Source organism: Saccopteryx bilineata, chromosome 4 (assembly GCF_036850765.1).
Source record: "Saccopteryx bilineata isolate mSacBil1 chromosome 4, mSacBil1_pri_phased_curated, whole genome shotgun sequence".
Taxonomy (NCBI): Eukaryota; Metazoa; Chordata; class Mammalia; order Chiroptera; family Emballonuridae; genus Saccopteryx; species Saccopteryx bilineata.
The window spans coordinates 145,465,463-145,479,087 of record NC_089493.1 but is presented as its reverse complement, the minus strand read 5'-3'; the positions used below and the strand labels follow the sequence as shown (position 1 = coordinate 145,479,087).

Genomic DNA, 13,625 nt, shown 5'->3' with positions numbered 1-13,625 from the left:
TTTTGCTCAGCCCTGGATTTGAGACGACTCAGAGCATTCTGGGAGTCAAGGCAGAATGGAAGGTGTGTGGCCCCTTCCCACCACACTCTCTACACTGCTCTGGGTTTCTCATAGCACCTCTCTCCCCGGCTGACCCCCTCCCCTGGAATGAGCTGCTCAAAGGGTTGCTGGTCACTGTTGCACGCTCCCAGTACTGAGTGCACCAAAGCTCAGTACACAGTCATTACCTAAATAAGGATGGGCTTAAGATGACTTTGTTCAAGAATCTGTCAAAAGTGAGAGAGAAAAACACATTTGACAACCAAGGAGGACCAAGGAGGAGGAGATGAAGTGGAGAAGTGAGGGACTCTACAGATGAGCAGTACAGCATTTCCTTGAGTGTGGAAGAACAATACGTGATGACAAACCACTTGAGCTGGACGGCCTGTCACAAGCTTACTATACGCTGCACCGGGCACCAGAGCTGGGAGGAGACGCAAAGATGACAGTGATACAGACGATGCTGCTGACACGTACAAGGAGCACAAGAGGAAGTAGGGTGGCTCAGCAGCAGTGGAGGCACAGAAGTCCACCAGGGAGCACAGGCCCAGGGGGTGACAGGTGACAACACAGAATCCCGTGCCCAGGGGAGAACGAGTAGAGGGCTGGGGCACAGATACCGGACATGAGTTCTGGTGCAGCCCACTCACAGAGAACTTCACAAGGAGGTGGGATCAGCACAGGGTACAGTCTGAGGAGAGAGCACCTCCAGGAACCTCACCCACACGCCTACTATGGACCCTCCCTACTGTGATCCTCTGTGCCAACTGAGTGTTGCGAATCTTGACTGTGGCCCCGAGGCCCTGCCATCTGTGCAGCAACACCTCACAGCCTGCTCATCTCTCTCTTGCTGCCCCTGGGCCTAGAGGGCTGCTGCCCTCTGCACTCTCTACCCTGGCAAGTCCCTCAAACACACCTTCCTGGGACCCACACAGGTCAGAGCCCAGCCTTCCTCTCATTGCGCCTGCACCCAAATTCCCACAGTCCCGCCAGCCCGACTTCTGTCGCGGGGACCATGTGCACTGCAAGCCCTGTGCGGTAAATGTTTCTCATTAAATGAGCAGCAAAAAGGGTTCAGAAAGGTTATTAGGTTTCACAGAGTAGTCATTTAAAAACAACCAGCCATGGATGTTTTAAAAATAAGAACCAAGAAGCTAAAAAAATAGCTCAAGTTCATTAGCCCTTTTGGCTCAATGTTCCATCTCTGAAAATGACAGCAGGAGCTAGTTTTGACATTTTGATTTTTGACTTAAAATTTTGTGTAAAATATATAGTTAAATCTATGTTTCTGACTAGAGAGTAACAACTAAAAGGGAAGACAAAAATGCTGACCAGAAGAGGCCAAAGTAGGAGGAAAAAGCCTAAATAAAACATAGAAAAGGGATAAGAAACAAACACCTTATTCTGGAATGGCAATGGAATTACGGTGGTGTTTAAAGCACACACATCATTTAAATAAGGAATTGAAAGGATTTGCAGGTCATAATGAAGGGAAGATGCTATTAATCTGATTACTCACATGATTCCTTTAAAAATTATATGGTAGAGATAACTAGTGCTCCCCCCCCCAATATCCTAACTCAGTGGTCGGCAAACTCATTAGTCAACAGAGCCAGATATCAACAGTACAATGATTGAAATTTCTTTTGAGAGCCAAATTTTTTAAACTTAGACTATATAGGTAGGTACATTATCGAGGTAGCACCCGCACACGGTATTTTGTGGAAGAGCCACACTCAAGGGGCCAAAGAGATGCATGTGGCTCGCGAGCCATGGTTTGCCGACCACTGTCCTAACTCATTTCTTCTATAGTTGTACGATTTCAGGTGGGTAACTGCCTAGAATTAGAAGAAAAAAAAAATCCTCAAGCGTCTGCAGTGGAAGGATACCTATGTGACTGAAGTCCTCAAAGATAAAACAGAATGAATGTTTCAGGGAATGTTCCTTAAGCAGCATGTTTGAATTCCTTGCTTTCTATTAGTCCTTTCATCCACTCTGATCCTGGAAACTTGGGATGCTACTAACCCACATCATGAGGTCTGGGTCATGTACGGTGGGGGAAACGAGAGAGAAGAGTCCAGGTCTTGGATGCTGTGGCATGCCACCACCAGCAGGGACAACACCAGGACTTCCACCTGACAGAGGATTAAATTGCTACTCTGTTGAAGCCACTGTTATTTTGGAATTTTTATCTCTCATAACTGAATCTAATAATCTTAACTACCACTTACAAAATCCTCATTCATTTTGATTAAAAAGATGGTTTACTTCTATCGATACCGCCATGCCCATAAATCATCATCTTAAACACTGGAACTCTCTAACCAACTTTTAATTCATCTGGGATGATAGTAGAGCAGGTTCAGAATACACATGTGAGAAGGTTAAGTAGTAAAGGGAAAAGCAAAAATATGAAGTCAGAGAACCTGGAAATATATCAACAAGAAATTCTTGAGAAGGCAACTGAGTGCCTCCATCTGTACTAGCTGGCAGAACTGCAGACGGAGTTTCTGATTAGTGAGTCTGCGTCAGTCACAGGTGAACAGGTGATGGAGACAACTGGACAGGTAGACAGTGTAAATGAAGATGAATATGCTGCTTAGTGCATTACTGGAAGGTATCCATACATCAATTATGTACTTGGAAATTTACTGACACTTTGAAGTACCCCCTAGACATTTCCAACAGAACCATCCCCCCTTTCCCTGAGCAAATGTAAATGCTTGAGAACATGCTTGTCTCAAACCACAAAGTCTGCAGTCTGAAGGCTCTCCTGAGCTGTCCAATATGGCAGCCACTAGATGCATAAGGTGAGTTAAATTTAAATTAAAAATCCAGTTCCTCACTAGCCACATTTCAAATACTTAATTGGAGAACATTCTACAGGACAGTGCTGCTGAAAGCTTTCAGGATCCTATCAAGATGATACTTCATGTACAGAAAGCACCTAAGGCAAGTCTGACGCCAAGAACTATCCACAATGTGACGAGATGTGCAACACCAAGAATCATCCACAATGTGATGAGATGTACAACACCAAGAATTGTACACAATGTGATGAGATATACAACACCAAGAATCATCCACAATGTAAGATGTGCAACACCAAGAATCATCCACAATGTGACGAGATGTGCAACACCAAGAATCGTACACAATGTGACGAGATGTGCAACACCAAGAATCATCCACAATGTAAAGAGATGTGCAACACCAAGAATCATCCACAATGTGACGAGATGTGCAACACCATAATCATCCACAATGTAAGGAGATGTGCAACACTAAGAATCATCCACAATGTGACGAGATGTGCAACACCAAGAATCATCCACAATGTAAGGAGATGTGCAACACCAAGAATCATCCACAATGTGACGAGATGTGCAACACCAAGAATCATCCACAATGTGACGAGATGTGCAACACCAAGCTCAGAGACAACCTGAGTCTTCCATATCTGACTAGTTCCTAACCCTACCTTAAATTTTCCTTTCTCATCCAGCAGAAAGCAGAGACTCTAGAATGATCTCTAGAAATTTTGAATACAGTGTAAAAAAATCATTTCTGGTACAGAGAATTTCTCTATTGTTGACACAAGTGAAGCCTAAAGCAAGCTTCTTTATTTCAGGTTCCTGAGTGTTCCTGGGCCATCGTGCTCCCTCTTCTAGAGGAAGGAGTAGGGAACTAAGATTTTTTTAAAGCAAATAGGACACATAGGTAAAAGGAGAATAGTAAAAAAAGGTGAAATGAATGACAGAAATTGATTAAAAATAAGATGCAAAAATAGTATTTTAATTTTTTTTCTGACTTAGTATAATGGCAAGTAACATAGTTAGAAATTTGGGGGTAACTAACAGGAAACTGAGCAAAAATAAGTTATGATTTCTACCTAGCCTTGAGCTACATGAATTTGTTAAATTTTATTAAATTTATTTACTAAAAATCTACAAACTGCATTTCCTAGCTTTATTCCTCCAAATTTATAAATACTGCCATTTTGTGAATTCCATTAAATATGAAGTCACAAATTCAGATATAAATTTGCTAAATCTTTTTACTTGATACTGGCTTTTAACTATTCTACTAATAAGCAAATCAGATTTGCAAATAAAAACTAGTGCCTGATGATCACCCCTAGAAATTATAGGACAGTTTAAAAGTTTAAAAATTGATATCTTTTATGATTCTTGCAATACTAAGAAGTATCTTTACTTTAGTTGTTATTTTAATTAACTTTTTAAACCTAAAAAATAATTCCTCACCGTACTGGAAAGAATACAGGACCTAAAGTTAAGACATCAGGTTCCAAGTCTTGGTTCTTTGACTTAAGACTCTAGCCCAGTGGTTCTCAAAGTGTGCGCCCTAGAAGATTTCCAGGTGTGCCCTATGATATTCCAGAGAAATATGTGCCTGTTGGGGACCAAAAACCAACAGGGTTTTTGGAGTTTAGATTTTTGGGGGACAGAGGTGTGGGGAATTGGCTGTAAACTGACAGTCTGCCCAACCCCCCACCTCACTTGCTGATTAGGTTGCAAAAGGCTGTTAAGCTGTGGTGCTGGATTGTTTACACTACCCCCCATGTTCCCCAGAAAGACTGGAGGCAAGTTTCTTCTATCCTCTGTTTGGTGTAAAGTTAAGATGATATGTATGGTGGGGGTTTTGGATTGATGATTAAACTTAAGGAATTATCTCTTGAAGTCTTTTGGATTTCTATAAAAGAAGAATATATGGCAATATGTAAAAAAGCGTTGAACATTTTACTACAATTTTCAACATCCTATTTATGTGAATTAGAATTTTCTACCCTCAACACAATTAAGGGTAAAAAGAGAGGAATTCTTCAACATATTGATGAGGAAATGAGAGTTTGCCTTTCAAATATATGCCTAAACATTGAATAAATCACTAGGACACATCAGGCTCATGTTTCTCATAAACACAAGAATGAAAAAATCAACACATTTGCACCAGGGCCTGCCGAATTTACTGAATCTTACTAAGATTGTACCTATATACATAAAAAGGTAACGTTTTTTATCATTTTTTAAAATTTTAACCCTTATTTATGAATTCTAAAAACATAACAAAAAATGTAACATAAAAATGTTTTGTAATGTCAGAATAAATTTAATTTTGTCGTATTTATTTCGTTTAATTACCATAAAAGCACGCTTGAATTTTACATATTTTTTCTTTAACATCTGACTTCATTATTATAACATATTTCTCAGATATTTGTATATAGTGCACCTACAATTGTTTGTAAGCTTTTAAATATACCTGACTTCAAAAAGTTTGAGAACCACTGCTCTAGCCTTTGGGCTGTTTCTTTCAACCCCTGAAGACTCAACTTGTCAGGTACAAAATAACTTTATACACCTACCTGCACTTTTGTAGGGACTAAATAAAAATAAGATATGTGAAAGCACATCATATATTATAAAGCACAATAGAAAAAATGTTTTATTGCCTTTTAAAATTGCTGTAGATGTTATAAATTCCTACTAACTATGTATCTTCTGTAGAATAAACAGTTTCATAAGAGTTTATGATTAATTTTGGAATTTAAGCATTCTGGTGATTTTCAATTCTGAACTGCAGTCTTTGATAACACTAAAGGGCTTTTGATGTGATATCAGGAACTCACCAAGTGTTTGGCCAAATACTATTCAGGGATTTCATTCAATTCAAAATAAATTTACCTGGATTCTTAAGATTTCAACCAGTGGTCAACAATTACCCAACCCCAGCAAAGGCAAACAACCAGAAATGAGGCAGACAGAGCTGTAATTCTGCCAGAAGTGAACTGTCAACAACAGCAGGTCATGCTCTGAATCATGTCCTGGAACCTTGAACAGTTCTCATTTTAAATAAAAACTAAATCTGAAGTACTGCCTAACCTAAAGCATCAATGGATGAAACAACAATGTATAAAGTATTCTGTATTAGAGATTTCTTGGTGGGAGGGGCACTACAAATTTTAAGTTCTTAACTTTATATTCAGTAGAAAACGACTAAATTTTCTGAGTCTTGGTTAGACAAAACAGGTGAACATGAACTCTAGGACCTTCATTTCACTGTTAGTGTGTTTGTGAGGCATTGAATGGGGGGAAACCTACTTTGCTATTTATGAATTGGTAACTTCTTCATGTTACAAGAAAACATAAAAGGAGTTAGTTTCTGAGATGAGTAAATGTATATAGAGATCTTATTTCTAGGGAAAAAGAAATGAGATCCTTTGTAAGTTACAAAGTCAAGAATATCTCCTTTCAGACGGCTTTGGGTATCTGAGTAAAAATAATGACATGGTTTTTGCAGATACAAATTTCCCACAATGGATCCTAATGGAAAAATAATCTCTCATGAAGAAGTCTCAATGACCTACAAAAGGAAAGCCCATTTTGGTAGTTCTAAAAATGTGGATTATTGACTTCATTATTTTATAATGCCATGTTTCCACCACTACCATCTCTAACCCCTTTTATTCAAAATTTTCTTTCAGTGGAAGCTTGAGATAAGTAAAACTATTTAAAACACGCTTGTGTTGAGTTTTTAATATGCAATTGGTTCTTCTCAATGGATCAGAGAGAAAAATTCTAAAAGGTCTACACAATCTCTCAGCGAGTTCTGTATGTTAGAAGTACCATGTGTTGGTCCACACGTTTTCTGAGGCTGCCGTCTGGGCAGAGCAGCGCACCTCCTGTTGAACACAACCACAGTGGGAAATGGAAACCAGATGGGCTGAAAGTGTGTGAGATGCACACGGGCATCTGGGTGGCACCTCTGTATCCACGTCAAGTGGACAGGAAGGAGCCTGAGCACTGCTGACCACCCACGGCGCACTGCCTCTGCGGAGGTGACCTTAGACAGCCACACCCTCCTGGAAACAATGTCTCCTCAGAAAACAGCTACAAAGAGGCGCTGTTCAAAACGTTTGCTAAATTCTAGATTCTATAGTTAGGAAAGAGGGGAACATTTGCTTTTATTTTTAGAGTAAGATGACATATTTCCAAATGTATTCTTCAGAAAATGTCTTCGGGCCCAAATATAAAATGTTAAAGCTTTAAATTAAGTTAATATGCAGGCAAAATATTTTTTCATGAACTAAAGTTTTTGAAAACCCACTGAGCTGAAACTGGTTCATGGTAAATCCATTACATTTCAAGTTAATCATCATGGACTGAAGAAGCAACTAGGTTGTGAGTGTACTTCATGTTCTCAGTCAGCTTCTTAATACATTTCTCTTCTGGGTCAAATACTTTCTTTTGCTGATACATACAACTGATTAAAAAGTACTTGTTATCTGGCCATCTGAATGTAGTAAGACACTTGTAGATGTCACGTAGCATTCTAGAGGTTATCAAGAATTATAGGGAACAATACAGATGGGCTTAGGCTGCCCAGTTTCTACTATCTTCACGGGAAGTATTTACACTTTATTTATTACAGGTACAGAAAACTGACTAGTTCATATTCAGTCCTAACTAGAACGTTTTTATGTATTCATTTATTCATTCATGCCCTCACTCATGATGCAATAAACATGTGTGCTGGTTACTGGTTTCACCAAAATGAGTGAGAAATGAAATACTCCATGTTCTTGAAGGATTTACAAGACAGTGGGAAAGAAGCCAGTATATATAAATATATTTACAATAATTATACTGGGACATATCATGCTGGAGAAGTGACATGCAGTGTGAGAGAGGACCACAGAAACACGGAGGGGGAGATTTAAAGCAGACAGGGTTCAAGGCCTAAGTTATCACTTGAGTCCTGACTGGAACAACTGCTTCTGGCTTGGAACAGTCTGTGTCTCCCTGCCTGGCTGACTCTGGGGCCCATGCTGATCCTGGTAAACTGACTCGGGCTCCTGACAGTTTCTGCTACATGGCTGACTGAATCCTAGACCTTAGTTAAAGCTGTCACAGGAATACTTGAGCTTTTTACCAAAGTCTAATCCAACAGGACTGCTGCTTCTCATCAGAATGTCCCAGCAAAGCCTATTCTGACAGCCACAGTATTCCCCTTGGAGAGAGGTGGACAAGTATAGACAGGAAAACCAGATTAACCAACAGCTTACTCACAACAGCAACTTCTTCACCTGAACTGTGTGAGCAAGGGGGCTGTGACTCACCTTTTCCAGTGGGCAATGGGTGCTATCTCGGAGAAACGGAAGTAAGTTTGGTCGATCATATTCTGCATAAAGACTGATCTGTTTTTCATGGTAGCACTGCCCCTTATGATGGTCCCTCTTGAAAAGCTTATGAAGATACTACAAAAACAAAAGAACAAATCATGAAAATTAAAATAGGAAAAGCAATACTTGTTCAACATTGCTATTTCAATTCTAAACAGCTTCCATGCAGAGGCTGGGGAAAGCAATGTGCAGGAAAAAATCGGAATGCGGAAGAGAACTATCTTTGTGAGAGCAAGGAGATTCTGACTCTTTCTAGAATAGCCCAGGGTGACCTTGCACTACCACTAATCAGGCGACCTTGGGCAAGTCACTAACCTTTCTGTGACTGAGTTTCTTTATCTGCAAAACTCTTGAGTTGTTGTGAGGCCTGAAAGAACTGCCATTGGTAAATTACGCAGATCCACACCTGGCACACACTAAGCACTACAGAAATGTTCATAATAGTACAGTTGACCCCTGAACAACATGGGTTTAACTGTGTGGGTCCACTTATGTGCTGATTTTGTTCAATAAATATACAGTTAGCCTCTGTATCTATATCCTGAGGTTTCACATTTGTGGATTCAACTAACTAAAGATCAAACAGGGCATTTTTGATCTGAGGTGGGGGACCTGCAGATATGGACTGGATACATTGTTCTACACCATATTATATAAGGGGCTAGAGCATCTGCACATTTTGGTATCTCCAGGGGGTCTTGCAACCAATCACCCCAGGATACAGAGGGAGACTAGTTAAGTTTTTGAGGTGCCAAAAGTTACACAGATTTCAACTCTATGGGTTAACCCCAGCATTATTCAAGGGTCAATCGTAGTTGTTAATATTGTCACTATCATCTGCTTTGCCTCAGAAATAAAAAGCCATTAGTAGTCTTCCTCAATCATAAAACTCTTGCCTTTATATAAAAAGGAAGAATCATAGGATAAGAATATCCTCTTAAAAATTCCAGCAAAAAGTGCTAAGTTAATTGTCATATACTACTCTGCATCTCCTGGTAGGATTACTGAGTATCTATGTCAGCAATGAAATGTTGCCTGTTCTGGTGACATGAAAAACAAAAGTAACAAGTAATAATCAAGAACAGCACAGGCATGCTAAGCCAGCCTTCTACACTGAGCCCTGTCCTCAGCAGTCTGAAATAGCTGGTGGACCTCAATGGAAGAGCATGGTTCACTTTCCGTTCCGAGGCAAGATTATGTCTATCACTAAATCACACGGAAGGTGGAAATCAAAGTCCAATGTTTAGTTAATGGTGAATGTAAACAAACATCCTGTAACCCACTGGAGGTGAAAAGACTTCATCATACTATTCACACAAAATGCACCCACACCCGAGTGAACTGTCAAGAGAGAACAGAGTGTTTGCCTGTCCCTGCAGCTGTGGCTGTCAATGAGTCAGGTGCAGTCTGATGGTTGCTGTGTATACAGTCACTAAAGAAGCCTAACCAGGACAGAGGCACACTGAGAAGCCACCTCTTGGATAAACTGCTCACATGTCTCTGAGGAAGGATGGGGTTGGGGGAGTAGTCAGACAGAACTCTACGTTTTCTTGATAAAGGTGGTTGCTGGTCTGCTGGCCCCAGCAAGGCCAGAATGTGAGCTGGACACAGGTGCTACACTGCTCACAAAACTTAAGAGGATCAGGAATGTGCAGATACTCCTGTACTTTCAGCCTTTTGTATAGTGCATTTTCACCAATGAAATAAAAGTTGGTTTTCCATCTCGTTTGTATAATCAAACCACTTTCTTTGACTTGTTTGCTTTTCTGATGTTCTTGTTTAATAAAAAAAAAAATCAAATGCTTCTTTTTTTATTGCTTCATATTCATCTTGAAATATCCCCTAATTTTTGTGAGCAGTATATTGCCCAGCTGCACACACAGGACAGGAAGGCTCAGCCCCATGTGCTGAGGATAATTTACAGAGACATCACCTGACCTGACAGGAAGGTGAGCCCTGCTACCACCTCACCACTGCACTAGTTACATTGTCACATGGATGCCTACCACTGGAATTCTGCTTCATGGCACACGGAGGCCAGAAATCGTTGTTTTATATACAAATCCCAAGGTGGTCAGCACAGAGCCACCTTGCTTGGGTTAGCAGATAATCTTGAGATTTCTAATCATGAACAATATAGCAACAGCATCTACACAAAACTAACTTTTGAATGAAAGATTCCATTCCCAGAACCTCCTCCTGGGGTGCAAGATGGTGGGCAAAGCACAAAAGTGCACATGGTTTCTGAGAGAGACAGAAGTACAGAAATAATTCCTGTTCTCACTGAAGCCTTTTCTTGTATAGTTTGTAAAGGGCTTAGAAAACATCACTACCATGACAACAGCAACGTGGAGACTCAGGCACACGTCCAGGAGTGCAGAACAAATGGCCTGACAGGAAGCACCACGGCCACACCAGAGAAGTGGGGCAGCTACTGCCAGGCGAGGGATCGACACGCAGGACTCTGTTCCTTGACCATTCAGTGGCATTGTAATTTATGCCATAATTGTATTAGATAGAGCTATAGGAGGAAGGTACTCCCAGGCACAGTTTGATAACACAACAATGAATATGGTAACTTTTTCTAATAGCAATTAAATTGAGTCCAATTTAAGTGCGATTAATCTGTAACCTGGATTCAGAGCATACAGCACATTTTATTTTTTAAAACTTTAAAAAATTTTTTTTATTTATTTATTCATTTTAGAGAAGAGAGAGAGAGAGAGAGAGAGAGAGAGAGAAGGGGGGGAGGAGCAGGAAGCATCAACTCTCATATGTGCCTTCACCAGGCAAGCCCAGGGTTTTGAACCAGCGACCTCGGCATTCCAGGTCGACGCTTGATCCATTGTGCCACCACAGGTCAGGCTATACATCACATATTTTTTTTTTGACAGAGACAGAGAGAGAGAGAGTCAGAGAGAGGGACAGATAGGGACAGACAGACAGGAATGGAGAGAGATGAGAAGCATCAATTCTTCACTGTGGCACTTTAGTTGTTCAGTGATTTCTTATATGTGCCTTGACTGGGGGGCTACGGCAGATCGAGTGACCCCTTGCTCAAGCCAGTGGCCTTGGGCTCAAGCTGGTGAGCTTTGCTCAAACTAGATGAACCCGCGCTCAAGCTGGCGACATCAGGGTTTCAAACCTGGGTCCTCTGCATCCCAGTCCAACACTCTATCCACTGTGCCACTGCCTGGTCAGGCTATACACCACATTTTAATCACGACAGAATACTCTGTGGTCAAACTTCCAGTCTGAGTGTAACCCGCAGAGCCCACTCCAGCAACCTCGCACTAAACCTGCCAGGTGCTGTGCCCCGCTGTGCAGCAAAAGGGAACAGAAAACGACTGCTGTGCTCACCACGTGCTGCAATTCTGGTCTGTCTTCCAATTCTTTCACCACCTTTTTAATCTAGAGAATAAAAAAAGGAAATGTTAAGTAAAAAGTTAAGAGGACACGAACATAATGGCAAAATTATCTGATAAACGTCTCTCTTCTTTTGGCTACAGTGGTCTCAGACACTCATCTGGTAACATTTGTAAAAATGAAAGACACTTACTGAAATTTTATCTTCATTGTCCAAAAGCATCTCAACAGCTTTCTGGAAAAAAAAAAGGTCAGTACTTGTAATTTGGCATACAAGAACAGAACACTGAACATAATGTATTGTATATGCTGTCACAGTTAAAGGCAGAAGACTTAGTTTCCATATATAAGGTCCTTACCTTTGTAATCACTGATAAGTGATATATATACAGTAATTGTAAAAGATTCATTTTAAAATGGGCTTCAACCTGAGGTTTGTGTTTCTGCATACTGCTGAAATGGTATCTTGTTATAATTCACTAATTACAAAACATGCTGATGACACATATTATAACCTCCTTGATGTCTCAGCTTCACAAATTCTCGTGTGACTCTAAGTAGTTATGAGACAGCCCTGTTCCCAGGACCACACAAATGAGCTTTTCTTTTGGCCACCTGATTACTGACTAACTCCCTCTATAGATTCCATAGATGTAAAGAGCTTATCTTATGTGGAGAAGATGACAGAGACAGGAAAATATAAGATACCTGAAGTTGCAGAATACTATAGGACTTATGAACTTTTAGAATTTACTTTAGCTACATTTTTTTTTTGTATTTTTCCAAAGTTAGAAGCCAGGAGGCAGTCAGACTCCCGCATGTGCCTGACTGGGATCCACCCGGCTTTCCCACCAGGGGGCGATGCTCTGCACATCTGGAGCATTGCTCCGCTGCAGTCAGAGCCATTGTAGTGCCTGAGGCAGAGGCCATAGAGCCATCCTCAGTGCCCGGGCCAACTTTGCTCCAATGGAGCCTTGGCTGTGGGAGGGGAAGAGACAGTCAGAAAGGAAGGAGAGGGGGAGGGGTGGAGAAGCAGATGGGTGCTTCTCCTATGTGCCCTGACCAGGAATTGAACCTGGGACTTCTACACACCGGGCCGACGCTCTACCACTGAACCAACCGGCCAGGGCTGTACTTTAGCTACCTTTGATATTCATGAAACAAATTAGACAGTTCTTGTAATAAGAGCCCACCAGACTGAACCTCAGAATATCAGGGTCCTGTTCCTGACTCTGCTACTACCTGTCTGCTCCAGACAGTTTTTCTTCTGAAATATAAGGATATTGGAGATTATCCTTCAGGTATGTTGTAAATTAGAAATCTCTATGATCCATTAATTTTGGCCCATGCTCTTGAATAGCAATTAGTTTCAGCTCATTCACCTTCTTTGCTATAGCTACATATGCCAAACTAGATTCCTGAGACACATGGGTGGGTGAGTGAAGAGGCATAAGGATATGGGCAAATGTAATTAATTTTAAACTATAAGCATCTCATCCTCATAACCATCTTCTACCAGATGAACAGAACCTCTACACCTGGACTTCTCGGGAACTGAACTCCTTCTTTTTAGATCTGTAGTCCCTGAGGAGTTGATCCATTAGCTTTCTTTTTTCTTTTTTTCTTTTTTTTTTTTGTATTTTTCTGAAGCTGGAAACGGGGAGAGACAGTCAGACAGACTCCCGCATGCACCCGACCGGGATCCACCCGGCATGCCCACCAGGGGGCGACGCTCTGCCCACCAGGGGGCGATGCTCTGCCCCTCCGGGGCATTGCTCTGTCGCGACCAGAGTCACTCTAGCGCAGGGGTCCCCAAACTTTTTACACAGGGGGCCAGTTCACTGTCCCTCAGACCGTTGGAGGGCCGGACTATAAAAAAATATGAACAAATCCCTAAGCACACTGCACATATCTTATTTTAAAGTAAAAAAACAAAACAGGAACAGATACAATATTTAAAATAAAGAATAGGTAAATTTAAATCAACAAACTGACCGGTATTTCAATGGGAACTATG

General features: G+C 41.1%; 1 protein-coding gene across 1 annotated transcript in view; it reads right to left on the bottom strand.

The window, feature by feature from the left end:
* Positions 1 to 13,625, bottom strand: part of VPS41 (VPS41 subunit of HOPS complex) — a 281,951-nt gene that overhangs the window by 65,891 nt on the left and 202,435 nt on the right. Inside the window, exons 20-22 of the mRNA XM_066272129.1 lie at positions 11,802 to 11,843; positions 11,603 to 11,653; positions 8,180 to 8,317 (exon numbers count right to left, since the gene is read on the bottom strand). Of these exons, the coding sequence (XP_066128226.1) occupies positions 8,180 to 8,317; positions 11,603 to 11,653; positions 11,802 to 11,843 (231 nt within the window). The remainder of the gene's footprint in view (positions 1 to 8,179; positions 8,318 to 11,602; positions 11,654 to 11,801; positions 11,844 to 13,625) is intronic.